The sequence below is a fragment of the Mus caroli genome, chromosome 18 (genome assembly GCF_900094665.2).
Source record: "Mus caroli chromosome 18, CAROLI_EIJ_v1.1, whole genome shotgun sequence".
Lineage (NCBI taxonomy): Eukaryota > Metazoa > Chordata > Mammalia > Rodentia > Muridae > Mus > Mus caroli.
The window spans coordinates 36,438,030-36,458,764 of record NC_034587.1 but is presented as its reverse complement, the minus strand read 5'-3'; the positions used below and the strand labels follow the sequence as shown (position 1 = coordinate 36,458,764).

The 20,735-nt window shown below is 43.2% G+C and overlaps 1 protein-coding gene and 1 long non-coding RNA gene across 8 annotated transcripts in view; one reads left to right on the top strand and one right to left on the bottom strand.

The window, feature by feature from the left end:
- LOC110284816 overlaps positions 1–14,261 on the top strand; it is a 57,324-nt gene extending 43,063 nt beyond the window's left edge. Inside the window, exon 3 of the long non-coding RNA XR_002376987.2 lies at positions 13,252–14,261. This is a non-coding gene — a long non-coding RNA (uncharacterized LOC110284816). The remainder of the gene's footprint in view (positions 1–13,251) is intronic.
- Positions 1–20,735, bottom strand: part of Arhgap26 (Rho GTPase activating protein 26) — a 388,578-nt gene that overhangs the window by 121,428 nt on the left and 246,415 nt on the right. For all 7 annotated transcript variants that reach the window (XM_029471859.1, XM_029471862.1, XM_021150728.2 and 4 more), the window contains exons 15-17: positions 16,779–16,866; positions 15,147–15,205; positions 13,548–13,653 (exon numbers count right to left, since the gene is read on the bottom strand). In XM_029471859.1, the coding sequence (XP_029327719.1) occupies positions 13,548–13,653; positions 15,147–15,205; positions 16,779–16,866 (253 nt within the window). The remainder of the gene's footprint in view (positions 1–13,547; positions 13,654–15,146; positions 15,206–16,778; positions 16,867–20,735) is intronic.

The following is a 20,735-nucleotide window of genomic DNA, read 5'->3' as shown; positions in this document are numbered from 1 at the left end:
CCCTAGTAGTATGGTCAAGGTTAAATGAGCCAAGATATATTTTTAAAGCCCTAGTCAACACTATGCTTATTTATACAGTGATGTAAAATGTTGACCCTCTAACAGAACAGTGATTGTTATGCATATATGACTATCTCTAGTGGTATGGCAAATGGTAAGCTAGCCAAGATACATTTTTAAAAACCATCAAAACAAATTCAAGCGGTAAATTTCAAGCTAACAGTCTATTGTCTCATCTCTTAAGTAGATAACAGTAAGGACTCTTTAAAAAAAAAAACAACCTTCATATTTTGATGATCACAAACTCTAATCAGTACATACAATGCTTATTTACGTAGCTCTGTAAAATGGTGGCCCTCTTAACAGAACAGTAATTGTTATACACATTTGAAATGTTAAAGGAATTCTTGCTAAGATTATGACAACTCTTGTTCTAGGTAATAATTAGAGCAATGCTAATGTTATAATTAAAAGTAACCAAGAGGAAAAATATAGCCTTAGCTGCCACTGTGTGGTCTTTGCTTCTTGCCTTCTCAAGTAGAGTTGGGTTCCCTACCTGAACTCTTACACCATGTACCTCACACCTAAGCCCTGGTATCTATCACGGCAATGCAGTTTATCTGTGGACAGACTCTGGTTCCCCTCTGAGCGAATACGTTGTCTCTGATGCTAATCTTTGGGGACCTGTATAGCATAGTATGTCTGGAAGCTGTAAGTCAATCAGTCAATCAAAGAGCTGATAAACAAGTCAACCTTTCTGGATGGGTGTTGGTTAGCAACAAGGATGAGGGTTAGCAACAAGGCATCCAATGAAAAATGAACCTGTAGCATACGTATTTTTTTTCTACTGGTTGGAGCTGGTTGGAAAGTAGTTTTGTCTTTCCAGGCTATATGTCTTCTATTACAATATTCTAACCCCTCGCTGTAGTTTAAAGGATGCCACAGACAATATAATATGGAAGCCAATGAGCAAGGCTGTGCTCTAGTAAAATTTTATAAACACTAACATTTGAATTTTCTATAATTTTCACGTATCATAAAATGTTGTTCTCCTATAGTTTTCTTAAATTATTATAAAATAAAGAAAACTATTCTTAGCTTATAGGTCATGCCAACACAAGCAGCAGGGGTTCCAATCCCTGCTCTAGCTGGCCTGACAGAGAAGTAGATAGGAAGAAAAGCAAAGGACTCATTAGCCAGGACAAGAAGCAGAGTGTAGGATGGATAAAAAGCAAGTAGACCTGTTAGTATCTATCAGCAGGACCAAAAGAAATGGAACCAAGGAGGAGTACAGCTTCATTGTTATTTTACTTTAATTTGAAACTAGTTATTCAGAACTCATATTAACTAATGGCTAAAGAAGTCAGAAAAAGAAGCGGGCATAATTAATAGTCATGGTAACACTAATTGAGATAAATCAAGCAGGCAAACAGAGGGCAAATCTTCCTAAGTTACAAGGTTTTCTTTCCCATTTCTAACACTGCTTAGTTCTCAGCCCACTCCCTGGCCAAGGTACAGACAAAGGACGAGGACAAGGAAGACAAAGGGATTCTGTCTGAGAATAACCAGAGATTGACTGTCCTGTCCCCGTCTCACCCAGTCCTACTACATGAAGCTATAGATATCTCCCAAGTTAAAAGGGGTCAGAGTCAGAGTCTACTCCTCTCATTAAACATAATTACAACTGTTTAAATGGCACACATGATTATTATATAAAAAATTCCAAAATAAAGAAGCCAAGAGAAGAAAACCCAAGTTAGAATATCATAGCTACCTGTACTCAAGGAGTGCTGCGTGTATGTGTGCATGTATGCATGCACGTGCATGCATGTACAAGAGACAGAGAGAGAGAGAGAGAGAGAGAGAGAGAGAGAGAGAGAGAGAGACTTTTTTAAATTAAAAAAAAAAGCCTTCTAATTTTCTTGCTGAAAAAACTGAAGGATCGGTAAACTATCTCAAAACTGTGCATACAATGAGTTTGAAAAGAAACAGGAGGAGAAAGCCAGTCAGGACAAGATTTCCTCTATTACCAGAAAGAAAGAAATACTTAGCAATGTGCCTTAGCCTCAGCAAATGCTACAATAGACAACTACAAGTGAAGCAGAAAGCCAAGCGTTCCTCTCCATTTAACTCTGCCCATGCCTCCTTCATCAGAGATTATCTTAGTTATCCGTCATCCTGGACAACACAGTTGCCAATGGGTTGGCAAATCCCAGAGAAGACAGAGAAGAAAGGTGGGTGGAGATAAGACGTTGCAAAGTCAGCTTTCCAACAGGTGACCCCTGACACTTCCCCTGGATACTTTTTACTCTCTCTCTCTCTCTCTCTCTCATTATTTATTCAACAAATGATCACCAAGTATATGGGCAAAGCATTGTCTAGATGCCAAGGACACAGAGCAGACAGACACTGCCAACTCACGAAGCTCATGGTTCAGGAGAAGATGGCAATAATAAACAACCAAGTAAGACCCATACAAAGCGTATTTAATGGTGACACATGCTATGGGGGAAAAATTAAGTAAAGCAGGTGGGTGGGGGTTGCTGGGACAGAAGGATGCAATTCTCTAACCAACTGAGGAAGTCCTTTGGCGTCAGGGACAGAAGCAAGGGAGGGGGAGCTGAAGGGCTATGTCCTGGACACTGCAACCAAGACTGAGAAACAGCAACTGAGAAAAGCACGAGATGGATGTTCTTCAAGCTTCCTTGGGGAGGTGGGGGTGGGGGGGCAGAGCCTTGAATTCAGAGCAGAAGGAGTAATAAAGAAGGAAAGTCTGATGAGGCTGATTCAGCTGCACAGAGTCACGGCAACATTTTACACGGTGCTTCCCTGGAGTCCTGGGTAGGAAAGCCTGGGTAGGAAAGTATGTACAAGAAGAACGAACAGCAAGGTGGGACTTGTGAGCAGTGAGCACAGACAACTACCTGGAAGCTCTAAGGGCATGGAGAAGTGGGACGCTGTCTACAGGGGGCATGGGGCTGGGGAGGCGATTTTAAGTTTTGGTTTTCTTACTTTTTGAAGAACTGAGGGAATCTCACACATATGTGTCAATGTGAAAGCTTCAAGGACAGGAGGAAGAGAGTGTTAGAGAGGAGTCTGAATGAATGCAGTCCCAAGTGGCTGGCTCTACAGTCACAGAGGGAGAGTGACAGACCACCTTTAGGTGGGGCCGCAGGGTGGCTGGCACAAATGCAGGCATAGGTACTAATCTGGTGGCAGAACCCTGGAGAAGTTCTGAGTGAATCTACTTCTTCTGACAAATGAGAATTAAAATCAAAGATAATCCTCTGGAAAAGAAGAGGCAGTGGCTGAGGAAAACACAGAGTGATGCCAGCTCGCACAGGAATTACGAGAGTGCTTTGTAATACCTGGAGGTTCAACTCTGCTTCTTCAATTCTGCTGCTGCTGCCATAGAAACCTCCCAGTAGCCTTCCTTCTTTAACACAGTTTAAATTACCTAAAGCTACACTTTCTTGCTTACAACAAAAAACAAACTAACTAACTAATTAACTAACTAACTAACTAACTAACTAACATGCCACCTCTAGGTTGAGGCCTAGGATGTTCTATTTTTTTTTTATTGGATATTTTCTTTATTTACATTTCAAATGTTATCCTCCGTTCCTGGTTTCCCCTCTGAAAAACACCCTCCCTCTATCCCCTCCCCCCTATACACACTCCCCAACTTACCCACTCCGCTTCCTGGCCCTGGCATTCCCCCACACTGGGGCATAGAGCCTTCACAGGACCAAGGGCCTCTCCTCCCATTGATGACTAACTAGGCCATCCTCTGCTACATATACAGCTAGAGCCACATGTACCACCATGTTTACTCTTTGGTTGGTGGTTTAGTCCCAGGGAGCTCTGGGGGTACTGGTTGGCTCATATTGTTGTTCCTCCCAGGGGGTTGCAAACCCCTTCATCTCCTTAGGTCCTTTCTCTAGCTCCTTCATTGGGGACCCTAAGGATGTTCTATTTTCTCACTGTGCCTGACTTTAACAATGTTGGACCCAATTGTGTGTATCTTCAAGGATACAGGAAGACCTTGCAGTATACTGGCAAGACCAATTATTTTTGGGTTCCTTTCCCACCCATTGAGTAGGATGAGGAAAAACAGGCTTATATTTATATTCCAAGTTTGGATACACAAGATCAGGATGCGGCACTGCTCAAAAAAAAAAAAATGTCCTGTGCAAAGCAGAGAGGGTTCACCGGGCCATTCACAATATCTTAGCCTTTCTCCTCACCTTGTATGAGTTATACTGGGAAAAGGACAAAGCATCTACTAAGGGAGAATGAAGCTGCACAGATGCATGCACATAGACAGCTTCCTTGCAACTACATGGAAATTTCAATGACTTAAAAAGATTGTGCTTGGTGGTAGGCTGGGCAGCAGAGAGGATGCACTGTACACCCTACAGCAATGTTTAATACAGGATTATATCCAACAGGGCAGTGATAGAGAATCCTGCAGAAAGAAAGTCAGTCCTCCACAAACAGGGACATTTCAAATACCACAGAGAAGGGTGGAAATTTCCAGATTCTGCCGACTAAGATGAGTCTTCGTGATATAATGTGTCCCCCTTCAGGAAATTAAGAATTATTAAACTTCAGTAAACACAGCTGCTTCTGAGATGAAATCAGCCTTGTGACACCAAGAAGCACGAGGCGGGAGGGGTGAGTGAGCAAGAGCCACCATGGAAATCAGCTCTGTTCGGCTAGCTCTGATGAACAGGTGCTTGGCTCCCTGGCACTGAAGCCTGAAGGCCCTGAATCTTCACAGAGAAGTGTGAGGTCTGGGGCAAGGTGGGACCTGAAACCAGATATAACAGCTCTTTCTCCCAGCTGGCACTGGGCTAGCTCATCTTTCGCTAGGAAGAGTGAGACGCTTAGCCCTCTGGCCTAAATACACACCAGGACCCAAATGAAAAGAAACAGAACAGAGTACACACACACACACACACACACACACACAGAGAGAGAGAGAGAGAGAGAGAGAGAGAAAGAGAGAGAGAGAGAAAGAGAGAGAGAGACAGACAGACAGACAGACAGGCAGACAGACACCCTCTCGGGCAGAAGGGGCCATGTGTGATATTGTCAGCATCAAGCCCCACAGTCTTCCCTTACAATGTGACTGTGAAGAAAGCTCCATCCAGTCGATAACAGTCACCCAACTGGCTTGGGTTTAATGGCTTCAGTAACCGCCCCATCTTCCTGCCGTCTCCGCACTTCTCAGACTGAAGGAGCTGACATCTGCAGCAGATGTTCCATATGCTCAACACAGCTTTCTATACATTTAACTCTCACAACTCCAGGACAGCAGGTACTATTATAGCCTTACTTTGGATTTCCCATTAAGAAAAAAATGGATTTACTAGTAGTTCTCAGGTAGAATAGAGACAGTAGGAGTTGAGCATACAGGTTCTGTAGCCAACGCATGCCCAAGCTCTTGGACTTTTTAAAATGTGGCTGCATACTGACTGAACCTTGGGCTCACACGGCCGACCCATGTACTACCTCCCATTGCCTGCAGGCTTCCCCACTGAAGTGCTTTAACCTGATTTCAGTGCTGCGTGTACGTTGACAACATTTTGGCTTATGCTTCTCTGTGTTGGCTGTTAGAGTTTATGAAGGTCTGGGACTATGGTCAGGAAACTATGTGTTATCAGGCTACAGCTGCACAACTTGAGTTAGAGGATGTTCTAGCTTAAGTGTTTAGGATACAATGAAAGGCCATATGGAGCCACAGAAATAGCTTAGGGGTTCCATCCCTAGCACCACCATATATTCATTCATACACACAGAGAGGTTGGGGGTAGCCACTGATTCCTGCAAGGTTATAGGAGAGAACAGAGCTGAATCAGGCAGTCTGGCTCCAGTATGTTCTCTCTTAATCCCTGTGCTCTCAATGCCCACAGATGAACTTCAAATTCCTACAAGTCTGCCTTACCACATATGAACCACAACTACTTGAAGAATTGGTGAGAAACCACTCAGTGTAAAAGAAAAAAAAAAAGCATTTTATGTGGTACGGATATAGCTCAGTTGATAGCATGCTTGCTTACCACTCATAAAACCCTGGGTTTGGTCACCAGTAAACCAAATATAATCACACACACCAATAATCTCAGTACCCGCGAGGTAGAAACAGTAGGATTGGGAGTTCAAGGTCATCTCTGGTTGCATAGAAAGTTTGAGGCTAGCCTGGGTTCCATAAGACACTGTCTCAATGTACCTTTACTGCCCCCCAAAAAGAGTTCAAGGTCACTCTTAGGTACTCAGGGAACTTGAGGCCAGGCTGGGCAGACAAACCTAGCTAAGCAAACAAGCAAACAAAAGCTCACAAAAACTCAGCATGCAATGTAGTGTGCTGGTGCTGGGTAAGAGAGGCCTTCAGTTCCCCTTAGGACAGTTCATCACTGTTCCCAGGGTCAGTGCAGAACTCCGGGCTCTGCTATGCTTGGCAAAGAAGGAACTAAGGCAGCAGGTTGTTGTTATTCTTGCTTTTACAAGACCACTAGCAGAAAACCAAGAAGGTAAAAGAGGGGATCCTTTCTAAAATGTGAGAGGGAATTCCAAGGCTTACTCCTTGAATTAAGAAAAGATAAACTATGAGACAAGAAAGTCACTGAAAAAAATCAGTCCAAATGTGAGTGGAAGACCAATGAGGAAGGTGACTTCTGAAAAGTTTGCTGATTTTTCTTTTTCAGACTAGATAGATAGATAGATAGATAGATACATACATACATACATACATACATACATACATACGTACATACACAGAGACTTAACTTGTATCTTTCTTTTACCCTAATCCTGAAGGCCACAGACCATGAAACTCTTAGGCTGCCGGTTTGGCAAGTAGGCTAAATAAGGATTGACCTATGATTACTCCTGCATTTCCATTGATTTAAAGTGACAGCGGTCTGTTTGCTTTAAATTATGTGGCTGTTCTCTCCGCTGTGTCCCTTTAAACAGGTTTTCCTTTGGCTCTACCAAAAATAGCTGAGAGGCTCTTTTGAGATTCATTAGTCTTAAAACAAACAAAACAGAATAGAACAATGTCTCCCTGCCTTGTAAACTGGAAAAAATGAAACCTATTGGAAACAGTATCATTAGGTTCTTGCAGGGACCTCTGACCTATCATAAATAGCAGGAAAAGAATAAAGGACGCAGTCAGGGCAGCAATTCTCCTCGCCTATCCCCAAACTCTATCTTTACAGATAAGCAGACTGGTAGTAAACCCTAACACCTGCCTTATGACCAGGAAGTGCTAGGCATAAGAACTGGGCCAGGCACAAGACACAACAGGGCCGTGGAGGACCATGGGAAACTGGAGACACACACCCTGGCGGATAGTGTGGCTTCTCCTCAGTTCTAGCCAGCTGCTAACAGAGATGTTGGATTTTTTTCCAAGTAAAATTACCCCCTTTTAAAGTGTCTAACCTGTTCGAACTTTTAAACCAGCAATGTACCACAGGACAGAACACATGTGGGCTGCTCCAGCTAGAGGCTGGTTTGTAATATCTGGGTAAGAAAAAATGTCAAGGGAGCTGGACCGCACATCCCTTGGAAGCTTCTGATCTCATAGAAATGAGAGAGATGTTCAGCAAACTGTGCCATGGGCAGAGAGTGATACACATAACAGGGGAAACAGAGAAGATAACGGCAGCTCAGGAAAGTGAGAGGAGCCTGAGGCAGGAAGGAATCTTGTAGATTGGAGCATGTGATCTCTGCCGAAGCTGAATGAGGTAGCCTAGAGCAGGCAAAGGATATGAAGCGGCTATTCTAGAAGTGAGGAAATGACTGTCAAAGGGGAAAGATGGAACAGGGATGTTTGAGAAATGACCAACAGACTACTCATGCTTCAGCGCAACCATTACCCTGCAGTGCTGGCTACAGTGCCGTCCATAATATAGAGGCAAGGGTGATTAGAAGAAACACAGACAGGGTGGCAAAGTCCAAAGGGAATGAAGACAATATAGTGGGTTTTATTATAATGGCAATGGAGAAACTGCTTTTGGTGTTTTTATCATTTTGTATTTTATGCAGATGAATCATATGCTGGAACAGAAAGTGTTTTGAGTTCTCTACCTACAGGGGCTATGTACTCTGTACACTAGAGGGGAACTGGCCAGTACAATCAGGGAAGGGGTTTGTAAGAAGCCTGGGAAAGACAGGCAGTTTGGGGAGTTAATGATGAAAATAGAAAGAATTATGTGGATTTAAATATAAAGTGGTTCAATCAGAACTAGCTGGGCCAGGTGACACATGCTTATAATGCTAGCCCTTTTGAGGCTGAGGCAGGAGGATGGATGGCAAGTGTGAGGCCAGCTTGGGACTAGCTGCCATAATATGGCTCCACGGGATATCAAGCCACAACCAGCAGTAGCCCAGCAGCCATGCAGTCCCACAAATGGCAGCAGTAGAGTGTCTAACAGCTACTAGAGAGAACATAGGTTTGGGAGATGGGGGACATGGCTGATGGACAGCAGCCTGAGAAACCACAGGAGCATCCGTCTCCAGCAGCAACTGCATGAGAAACATTAAGTGCAGTGAATATGAGTGCAAATTCTCACAGATGTTTGTTTCTGAGTACCATCGGTGGCGAAGAAAACATTAGCAATTCTCATGTAGCTAACAGTTCGTTCTGAATTTTATCTTTGAAGCCTGGGATGGAGAGAGCACAGGAGAGTTCTATGGCAGATAGGTACGAGTGTTGTGTAATAGTACTCCTCTCCTTTATTTCTGACCCTTTAAGAATATCATCGAATGCTACTTAACCATTAAGTGCTACCCTTTTTGGAGCCAAGGCCTACCTTGGCTTGTAACCATGACATTTCTATGTGAACTCAACCCACTGCTTCTAGATCCTAAAAGAAACTTGGATATTTCCTTCTTGGTTTGGAGGATGCAAGTTCTCAGGCTTCAGTCATAGGATCCTTAGAAATGTCTGCCAAAAAGAAAATGCCCCACATTTTTCTTTCATTATCCCTGTAATTGTTAGACTGTTGTCCTTTTAGAAAGTTACAACATGACAGATGATCAAAAAATAAACATCAGATAATAACGGGACTGAAAATAACCAGGAATTGGGGGAGGGGCATAAGCACAGAGCTGTATTTGCCTTCTTTCTTAGTCTTTTAACCCCAAATCTCATACTTTGGTATACATGAGCCAAAACCACAGAAATTGGCCATTTGGTCCCACGTGTCCCGATGAGTCATCACACCACAGGAAGATCTCTAGTGAACCTAACATCTGCTCACTGTTATTTCACTAAGGCTCCTTGGAGCAGACATGATGAGCTGCGTACATGCGGCTGCCTACAGAAAACTCCTGTTCTGTTTTCATTCTAGAGACTGTGCTTCCCTTGGCAACTCTGGTAAACCCTGTCTGTTGTAACCTCCTCATGTTGCTTTGGACCAAGAGGGCCAGGGAAGGTGTGGTCAAGTCTGTGGAGATCTTGGGGATCATCATTGTAACTCCTAAAGAGGCTCAAGAAGAAACAGTTTCTTCTGCCTCTGCTAAGCACTGATGTGCAGGGATACAATATAACATCTCATGACCTCAAGAGGAGGCTGGCTGAGCCGGAAATGACCTGGATCTTTCAGAAACCACAAATTAACCAGCTCTCAGGATCTTTGTAAGGACATAATAGATCCCTTTATTAAGTCATTTTGAATTAGGTGTTCTCTTAACTGAATCTTAAAACATCCTAAACACCACAAGATCTTCTTGTAACAAGATCTGTGGGCACAACCACACTAGTGGAACTGTATCAAAAATGAAAGGGTAAGATTTATTTCCTAGGAAGTGTTTTGGGAAAACCAGCCCCGAAAGGGTTTTTTAAATTAGTGACCCCTGATATATAGAGAATGCTTTGAAATCCTCCTACAGAGCACAGACACTGTAATAAAGTTAAGGATGAGCCACTGTGAATGATAAGTGTGGGGATCGCCAACATAATTGGAGTCATCAAATATGTAAACATTAGGAAACTACCATGAAGTCTGTGTTTATTACTCATCCACTGTTTTTTTTTTTTAATTCCACAATTATAACATTATAAGATCAGGAATTTTCTTTCTTGTTTCTGTTTAGAGCCATACCTGCCCCCACACCTACCTGGTGAAAACACAGAAAAATCAATCAATCTCTCTCTCTCTCTCTCTCTCTCTCTCTCTCTCTCTCTCTCTCTCTCTCTCTCTCACACACACACACACACACACACACACAAATCAGAAAACTGAGACACTTAAGGAAGGAGAACTGCAGAGATCCAAAGCTAGCTGGACATGACTTCCTTCATAGTGAAAACGTTTTGAGTGCTATTTTAAAATAAATCCATGTGCTTAGAGATCAAATTAATACCATATCTGGATAAATCAAGTCAAGATTTTTTAAAAGACCGATTTAATGACAACAATGGCACCTTTTATATTTGAAGAGTCAATTTGCTTCTTCCATCATTAATATACTCCAAAATTCCAATTCATATTCCTTTTCAGTACCATCTCTCTTTCCTCAGAACTCTTTCTTTATGGCCTCCCTTGCAGGCCAGTGGGTCTCAGAGGTCTGTTTGTGCCTTAGCTATCTGGAAAACAACCCAGAAATGTAGAGGCTACTAGAAGGGTCTCAGTATGGCCCAGCAGTGCCAGCATGAACAAGCATCTGCAGTGATTCCAAGCATACGTGCAGGCAAGTGACTCCAGACTGCACACTGGATCCCAAGGCACAGATAGAAAACATCTAATTATCATAGCAGATTTAAGATGGATCAACACAAACATGCGCATGGCTGTCTGTAATTTTGATGTTCCCCCTGAGGTCTGGAACAGACCCAACCTCTTTCCTGACTTGGATAGACCTTAGTAATAATTTTGCTTTAGAGGTCAGGAGTTTTAGCTTTTCCTTAGAAACCTCTGCCAATTCCCCAAATGTATTTTTTCTTGATATTAAATATAAAATTCCTAGAAATTTTATATGAATATAAAACATTATAAAATATAAAATAAACAGCTATAACACATATTGCCCGAGTTTGAACCACAGACTGAGATCTCCAGGCAGGGAGTAGGTAACAAGAGAAGTAAACACTGGGTTTTCCAGCAGTCAGGCTCTGAAACCAAAACTTAGGAAGGAAGCTGACCGTTAAGAGAGTGGAGAGGGAACAATGGCCCAGGCCAGCCCTAGACTAAGTCTGAACCTGAGAACACTGGAATTAAACAAAGCTCCTGCCCCAAGTTCAGTTTCCCTTACAGCTGGGCTCTAAAATAAGGCCGGTAGTGTAAGCAGAGCACAGTTCAACTATGGTCTGAGAACTCCCCTGAGCACTAATGAAAACTCAGGGCCAGTTTACATCTGGAAGCAAGCTCTGTGGACTAAGGGCACTGCTTTACCTCAGCAGTCCTAACCCACAGTAAGGTGCAGGAGCTAGGTGACTGGTAGACATCTTGATGCTTAAATGAACAAGGTAATAATGTCAGAAGGCCAAGGAAACCATCACCACGTAACACAAAATGTTCCAGACATGGAATAAATAACCCCAGGCAGGGGTCAGGGAAAACAAGGCAAGAAGTCAACACCACAGGCACAACTTGCATATTCTCTAGTTGTATTAAGAATATAGACTGTTCTGTTTTATTGCTTTAGTTGTTTTCTTCTTTAAGGAATATTAATTCTTGGGGCAATTTATAAATGGAAAATTTTCAGTTTTGGAAAATTTCAGTGGTTCTGATGGATCATCATTAACTTTTTTTCTCCAACTAAGCTCCAACTAAGCTGATTGCAATGAAAAGCAGCAGCCATCAGCTAGTGTCCAGTCCTTCTCTCCCCTACCAGCTCTCAGCAGGCTTCACGGCCACCTGAAGATGCAGAGTCACAAGCACCCCTCACACCCTTAGCAGAGAGTGCACCTGGAACCTCGTATTTCCATGTCTACCTCAAGTATGCAAACTTCTGTTTGTGATGACAGAAACCAACTTTCTAGGTTAGCAAATGCTCAACTCTGGGTTGTATGGAGCAAGCACCAAGTTTGCTTGAGAACACCGGGAGCTGCTTTCTGAGCCCGTGCTCCCATTACTTTAAGCAAACATCATGGTGTTCTTTTGACGTTCTGGAGGCATTCTCCCTGAAAACTTGCATGTCCTGGACCATGCTTCCTAAATACTTCTGAATATGCAGTCCAGATATGGCATCACACACACACACACACACACAAGTGATCAATAATGGATAAGTCCTTGATTCTGTTCACTGGTTTCTCACCCATGCACAAAACATTCTTGGTTCTTTTTAACAGCCTTGTAAACCTTTATGGTATATGTATGTGTGCCCACAATGGAAGGTAATACCAAGTGCTTAACAGATGAAGGAAAACTAACCATAACAATCATCTATAAATGGGCATCGGCTTACCCAAAAGGTCTGGCTTAATGGCACAAGCAAACCACTGGCTAGGAGTGGATTTGCAGCACATCGGTTCAGAAAGTATGGGACTTAATGAACTGAGTAAACTCTACATATTGACACCCCGCCACCACTATCTTTCTATAATAAAGAATACTCCATTTAAGAAAGGTCAGAACAAGCCAGGCGTGGTGGTGCATTCCTTTAATCCCAGCACTTGGGAGGCAGAGGCAGGCGGATTTCTGAGTTCGAGGCCAGCCTGGTCTACAGAGTGAGTTCCAGGACAGCCAGGGCTACACAGAGAAACCCTGTCTCGAAAAAAAACAAAAACAAGAAAGAAAGGTCAGAATATAGCATACAAGTAATGACTAACACAAAAACAAGAAAGAAAGGTCAGAATATAGCATACAAGTAATGACTAACACAAAAACAAGAAAGAAAGGTCAGAATATAGCATACAGGTAATGACTAACAAACACAAACCAACTCAACAAGATTATTCAGAAACAGGTGAGGCAACAGTAAACACTAAATTTCAAAAGCATCGCAACGCTGTTAAAACTTCTAGCACAAAAACTGGGCTACTCAACACTTTGGTGATGTTGCAGGGCAGGAGGACATTTGCCAGAAATAAGTCCCCTGTTCTCTAATAAGGTAAGTTTGAAAATCAATGGCCTTATAGATGAAGACAGTCTATTTTCCACACTTGATGAATGGGGAACTGAAGCAGTGGGGAAACCCGTGTTTTGACTGTGGTTTAAGAACAGACACCTCTGGAATCAGGGCACTCTTGCTCCAAATCCAAGTTCTGTAACCACACAGCATATTGCTTTTCCTCAGACATCAAAAGAACATATGAACCCCCAAAACTTCATGGTAACCAGGAATAATGGCTGACATACTCTGGATTGGAGAGTCCCCCTGCAAGCTCTGGTGAGCTGCACTGTGGCCCTCTGCGGGCTCCTTGGCAAGGGATACCTGGCGCTAAATGTGTTCTCTACAGTTACCACTGCACAAACTTCTTTCCTGGGCCTCCAGCCTACCTGCTGTAACAGTGAGAGAGACATGCACTGACTTCCTGTGGAGGCCAGCACTCTCCCGGGTAAGGAAAGAGCAACAGTGGGGGAGGAACCTACTTGGCCAGGTGGTTCATGAGCAGCTGCAACATCTGCCGATTCTTCTCCGGGAGCCGATGGACAAGACTATGGATCTCAGACACTCGAGTCTCTTGGTTTTCCAGCTCTGGGAAGAAAAGGGGTAATGTTGTATTGGAGTCACAGCTAAGTTACTGGACAAGACCAGGGGGAACTAAAGCCCTGGCACTAACACAGGGAAGATGTGCTTGAGGATTTACCACCCTGTCATGTGTACGTGCCCAGGACCAGTGGGGCAGGCAGGCTCTAAAGGCCTTTCAGTGTGCTCTCTGTATCAGAGTTCATCCAACTAATGACTGTGATGAAACGGAGCTGGTCAACCGCACACCCAGGGAAGGAACAAACACGAAGCAGCTGGCTCCCTCGAGGGCCAACTTCATTTCAAGGAAAGAAGGAACTTTATGCACTTGTGAAGCGGTAAACAGATCTTATGTGAACATCACCAAGGTCTCGTGTTACAAAATGATGTATCCAGATGCACACACACACACAAACACACACAAACACACACACCACAATATGTGTAACACACCTTCGGAGTATGAAGAATGCAGTGGCAGACAGAACATTCAAATCTTTCTGTCACTCTATAGCCTGCTACCTTTTGATTCAAATTGGGGAAGTGGTTTTGTTTTCTCTGGGAAATAAATGGCTAATACTCACCATATCTATTTATAGAACTGATGTGACGTTTAATTAGAGAATGGTTGACATGGGCGTGGAATTTCTCTTGAGAAAGAACTCACATACACACCACCTTCATTCCTAGCTTTCTCCCATGCCTTTCTATTCCTTGCTGGTGAGGACAAGATCAAGCATAAGGCTCTCGGAACATTAGGTACTATAAAACTAGGCCAGTAGGAGTTACCAGGGTAAACAAACCCTAAAGGCTAAAAGTATCCAGGGAGAGGCACAAGCTATGGGCATCATAATACCAAGAGCGGTTCTGCCAGGTTTAAATCTGATAGAGAATCTAACTGCCACATTACTGCAGGTCTGCCCCACGTAGACAGATTCCAATATACTTAGGGTAGCTTGAACCTAATCCCAATGTACTTCAATAACAGTAATATGAACTAAGAACCTAGATGATATAGCCAAAGGATGATCAGAAGCCTTTCAATGGAAGACATGGTGGGAAAAGGATTGTGAAGTCACATAAAGGGTGCCAAACTCAAGGAAACACTTCCACTGCTCACTTTAGGAGATGTCCAATGTCCAATTCATGTTGCAGAATGTTACTTTAAGGATGGGAAGAAAAACCAATTATCAAAACTAGAAAGGCAAAATTGCTTTTCTGTCTCATCTCTTTTTCCTTCTCCTCCCCTCCCTTCTAGCCAAGAAAACTGGCTCTTAAGTTTTTCTCTTCTACTGTGAAACGGTAGTGTTAGTAAGGCCCCTGGCAGTCTTGAGTTCATTTCATTTTTTGGTCTGTGACAGAGTCTCATAAGCTTTGTAGGCAGACACTTCGCATGCAGTCTGTGACTAGGCTAGGTAGTATTTATATTGGGGTTCTGAGTGTCCCTTGAAATAGAAAAATCTATTATTTTCTCCTTGAAACTTCAACTACAAGATGCTTACTTGCTGCTTTGATGAAACTTCTTTGAAACTGGTACATCATGAGGGGTCCTGGGAGCATTCTAGAATAAAAATATATAGACACAGACACGTCAGTTCCACAGTGCGATGATCTCTCTTGCTAAGCAGTACCCTGAATACTGCAAAACAGCATGGCACCTTTCAAATACTCAGGACGCAGAGACACAACAGCAGCTTGGTGTAGCAGCAGGACTGAAGGCACATGGCACTGCACCTGAGACCCTCACTTTCAGAGTTTCCTTGCCACCACATCTTGTTATGTGCCCAAGGCCGAACTGGAACTCACTGTCTTCTGCCTCCCAGGGGCTGGGGTTACTGGCGTGTGCAAGGCTCTGTCTGCCCTCCTCTCTTTTGGAAGTGGATAGCTCCAGCTACATACACATCAGTCGCAGGGCACCAAGAGCTAATGGGCATCGAGAGCTAATGCAGAAGTACGGGCCAAACCCACAGACCTCCTTTCACTCTGTTAGTCATCCACGAACAAGAGCGCTTTAGGACATGTTGAGAAACAAGTATGCATATCTGCATTAGCTGCCTTTAGCCCTCATCTCTCTAGAAGCTTGTTGTTGAAATCAGAGCTTCTTAGAAACACCATAAAAAATGTTTATTGGCAATTTGCTTCCAAGAAGATTATTACTTCCCAGTATCAGTGGGCTATAGGACATTGTACCAGTGGAGTGTGAACCTGACAAACTACAAATGAGCTTTTTCTGATACTCCAGGTTAGAATCAAACAGACTCTTCATCATTTGTGGTTCAATTTCATTCTATCGGCTACCCTAGCTTCCCTAGCTCAACTCTTAGTCACTCCTTGTTACAATGTCCCAAATAAAGTTTGCACTACCAAGTCCCTTCTGTGACCTCCTGTGCTACCCAGGCCTCATTAAGGCTGTATAGAGGCTCAGTCCATGTGATTCCACTTCTCCTCTGTGTGAGACTAGAAGCCATCCTCCCGGTAACCACAGCACAGAATTACAGTGTTCCTCCTAAGTGTAAGTTTCAGGGTCTCGTGTGTGTGTGTGTGTGTGTCTGTGTGTCTGTGTGTCTGTGTGGGTGTGGTGGGGGTAGTGGTAAGCAGAAAGCCAACAGTCTGAGTGAGGGACAGAGGGGACCAATGAAACTGTATATAATAGTACAAGGTAATTATTTCCTTTCTCCTCCCCAAATAGCAATTTTTCCACATCTACCCTCTCATGTTTAAGGAACAATATAAGCAATATGTGTTTGTGTGTGTGTGTAAAGCTCCAAACCGTTGTAATAAACTGGGTATATGATCAAGTCTGCTCAATCCAGTGATGTATCAGTTCTTGTTTTTATAAGAGATCATTCAGGGAAGGCCACAGTTTAGGGTGTGACTAAGGCTAGTCAGCTTAATACATCTCATTAAGAGCATGGCTTTCTAAATCACTCATGGCACCATAGCATAGTGACAGCCCATCAACCCTGGGCGATTTACGATCGGCCTGACCCACTGAACTTAATGCTCCCGCACAGAAGCAGTTTCCACATCTCAAACACCCGCCCAGCAGCTCTCTGGAGGCTGCAAATCAGACTGCTTTCTTCCTGACCACATGCTAACTAGGTGGCTTGCTGCTTCCAAGTGGAAATCCCTACCTCAGGTAGGTCTTCAGAGCACTGGTGACAGTCTTTATCTCCCATTCGGCACAGATATCAGTTTCTGTCTCAGAAGCTGCTTTGGGGTCTAAAATGGAGAAAAGACAATGAATAAAACCAAGCATGAAAAAGTGATAGTGGCAAATGTTCATACACGTAAGCACTCAACCTCATCACTAACTAGAAAAGTGAAATATTCAAGTTAAAAAATAAGATATTTATTTTGCCTATCGCATAAGAGAAACATTTAAACATCCAAATATCTGTTGTTAGAAGAATATGGAAAAGGCACTCGGCTTATAAATTCCTAGAGGCAGCTGATATCAACGCGACAGATTGAAAGAGAATTTGACAATATGGATCATCAAGAGTCTAGAAACACTTGGATCCTGCTAACTAACAATTCCATTTCTCACCATTTTGCCTGTGAGAATAAAACAAAGCATGCATCAAGGTGCAGACCAGGCATGTACAACACACACTCTTCAGTGGGGAAAAGGAAAGCAAGAGGCAGCCTAAATGTTTAACCAGAGGAGAGTGGCTAAGTGAATTACGGTATATCTCCCTGATGGAATATTACATGGCCATTTTATAAACTTAACATTACACTCATACTGATGACTTATGACATGGAAAATGCTTGTATTTTATGTCAAGTAAAAAAAAAAAAAACAAGATTCAAACATTTTTGAGACATAGAAAATAGCTGATGGCAAACAGTTTCAAATTCTAATAATGATTGTGTTAAAGTGGTAAGAACTATGGTTTTTGTATTTTCTGAATTCTGTATGGTTTGATTCCATCATTTTTACAGTATTTTTTTCTCAATTGACTTAAGTACAATGAGTCCCACCATAATCTCACTGGCTCTGGATAACTTCTTCTTTGGCCTCTTCTTGCATGTAACTTTAGGCAAATGAATTTTAAGTAATCTCATTACTGACAGAGAAAATTCACATAGCTGTTCAGAGCAGCCCACAGACCCCTGAGAATAAAAGGCAGAGAACTGCAGGATGAACAGCCTCATGGGCCATCAGAGACCACTGTCATGGGCAAGATAGGCCAGGCCACATACATATAGGACATGGAGATAGTAGAGCCTTTAGGTGTGTGGAGGCAAAGTCCACCCTTGCACAAGCAGCCCTGAGACCGAGCCGTGCCCAGCCAGCCCAGCTCACATTCCCTTCCTGCTCTGCACAGTACCTCATTCTTCACTGGGACTCCCTCTCTTATTATTCCATCTACAGTTGGGAAGTGAAGTCAGGACAGACAGCTCAAAGGCACAACTCAGGGTACCATGAACCAACTCAGGGATGGTTCAGGACTGGCCTTACTCAAGTTGTCACCAAGCTCATGACTTTTTTGGAGACAAGGCGTCGTTTGGTGTGCTTGATTCGAGAAGGTTATGTAAGTGCCAAGTGCTACCATTAAGAATCTCATAGAAAGCCTCCAAAACAAAGCCAGAAAAGAGAGAGGGAGAGAATGGTTCTGGATGACAGGCTCTGCACGTGAACCTAGGCATGCCTTTTTATTCGAACAAGCCCTTAAGTTCACAGTAGCTGGATTGACTCAGATCTGAACCAGTGGCAAGGACTACAGAGAAGTGATGTGCCTTTATTTGGTTGTCCCTAGTTCATATTCCCCACCTTTTGAAAGAGTAAGAAAAGATACATGGTGACTTAGATCTGGTTTTCCAGTTTGATATTTAAATGACATGTCAGGTAAATAGAGACTGAAACCGGACTAGCTCTTTCTCAATAGTTCCGAAGACTGAAAGCCAAGTAAGGGTTTCTGCCTACAGGGCTAAGTGCATCTCCACTGGGAAAGGAGATGAGTCACCAGGCATACTGTTCTGTCTGATGAGAAAGAACCCACGTTCATGCTAGTGAGATGAGGTCAAATACTTGTGAATGGCTTAAGGATTTAACCTGTAATTCTTAAGAAAGAACACACAATTGCAGCTGGCCCCTCCTGTGCAGGCTCTTCCACTGACATATATTTACAGATGAAACAGAGATGGGCTTTAGCTCACAAACTTTGTAGCTCATAAAGGCAGGATGCTTGTGCATTGTTCACACGTGACCAAGGGCGATAAGACTCTTGACGCAAAAAAAAAAAAAAAAAAAACAAGGAAGAAGCATATTCATAGAACAGTAAATCCCACCCAGTTCTCTTATGGCAAATGTCCTTAAAGGTTTAAAAATGTTGTTTTCTTAGTGCCCCAGTCCCTGAGACATTAATTCTTTTCCTTCTCTGTCATCTGAGGCTTCCTGTTTTCATCCTGCAGATAGACATGGACACAGACTGCTGAAGCCCGAGGCATCCAGGCGCTGTGACCTTCCCCCACTCTGTTCCCAAGGCGCATGAGCACTGCTGCCCTCCTTGGTTTCTGGATTCAAGACAAACGTTACTGTACATTTTTCTGAGGAACGATCCAACTTCCACCCCAGAAAGGGGAACATGCAAGGACATCAGCAGCCGTTGGCAGGTCTGGGAGTTGTGAACTGTTCCATGAACCGCATTTAGCAAACTAATCATTAGCTTCCACTTTTTTGGGCTCTGTAACCATAGGAATATTGCATAACATTACAGGGAGGAGAGTCAAATTACAGTCCGGCTGGAAGGCTTTTTATAGCGCTGATGAGGCAAGGCTCATAACTTGAACGTGTCCATTTTAATTCGTTTAATGTCCGAACTAAATTGAATACAACCACCTAAGTTACCCCATTTCCATAAAGACTGGCCTGTCTCTATACCTCCTTCCTTCCTTCCTTCCTTCCTTCCTTCCTTCCTTCCTTCCTTCCTTCCTTCCTTCCTTCCTTCCTTCCTTCCTCCCTCCCTCCCTCCCTCCCTCCCTCCCTCCCTTCCTTTGCTTAAGGAGATGTCTTGGTGGCATCTGGGCATCTCCATAGGACTCGGACCTTTCTCCCCACCCTGCCCCCCAACCACTGCAGAACTTAGTGAGATAAACATGCACTGAGAGAGAAGCACAGTGTTGAAGAGGGCATGCGAGTGAGTGACAAGCACTGACTAGGAACTCTCTCCCACCAGCCACCACAGGAATCCAGAGAATCAGGGGACACCAAGCCAAAGGAAGCTGTGCTCCTAACAGGAAGCCGACTTAGGTCATCTAGTTTCTGAGCACCACCCGGTACTCCAAAAGTAAAAGAAGCTCAAAGTCACTACCCAAGCTTATATTTTTCCAAAATGACCCACTGTACCATTGTGTCAGTTAAAAATTTTCCAGTTGGGCTAGGTCCATTTATACACTTAACTTAAAAAAAAAAAAAATCAATGAAGGACTAGGAGGTGGATTAATGGTTAGGGTGCTTGAAATGAGTTCATACCTCCAGCACCTGCATATAAAGCTAGGCATGAAGGTGTGAACCTATAGTCTACTGGGGAAGCAGGGATGAGAGGATCCTTAGAGTTCGCTGAACAGGCAGTCTATTGTGAGCTGCAAGCTCAGTAGAGAAACCCTGCCTCAAAAATAAGGTGTGAAGTGATAGAGGTAGACACCCAGCACCAGCTTCTGGTCTATCCACACACATGCAAGGCATATACTCATACACACACACACAGATACTCACAGCTTGAAGACAGGCACACACATGCACACACACCAACAAAAGAGAAGAAACTGAAAAAGTGTACACATATATTCTAGTATACACACACACACACACACACACACACACACACGTTTCCTTTAGAAAACAAATGGTCCTGGGTTGGATCCTCAGTATCACAAAACAGAAGTGGAAGCACACAACACAAGCCATTTTCATAGAGCCTTCATGTGACAATTCCCTATAAAAACTATCCCACATCCACACACAAATATATGGACTTCTGACTACTTCACTTTACATATACACTGCACCATTCTTTTTTTTTTTTACAGTAAATTATATTTACTCCAGTAGACATATCAATTATATTTACAAAAAGAAGAAA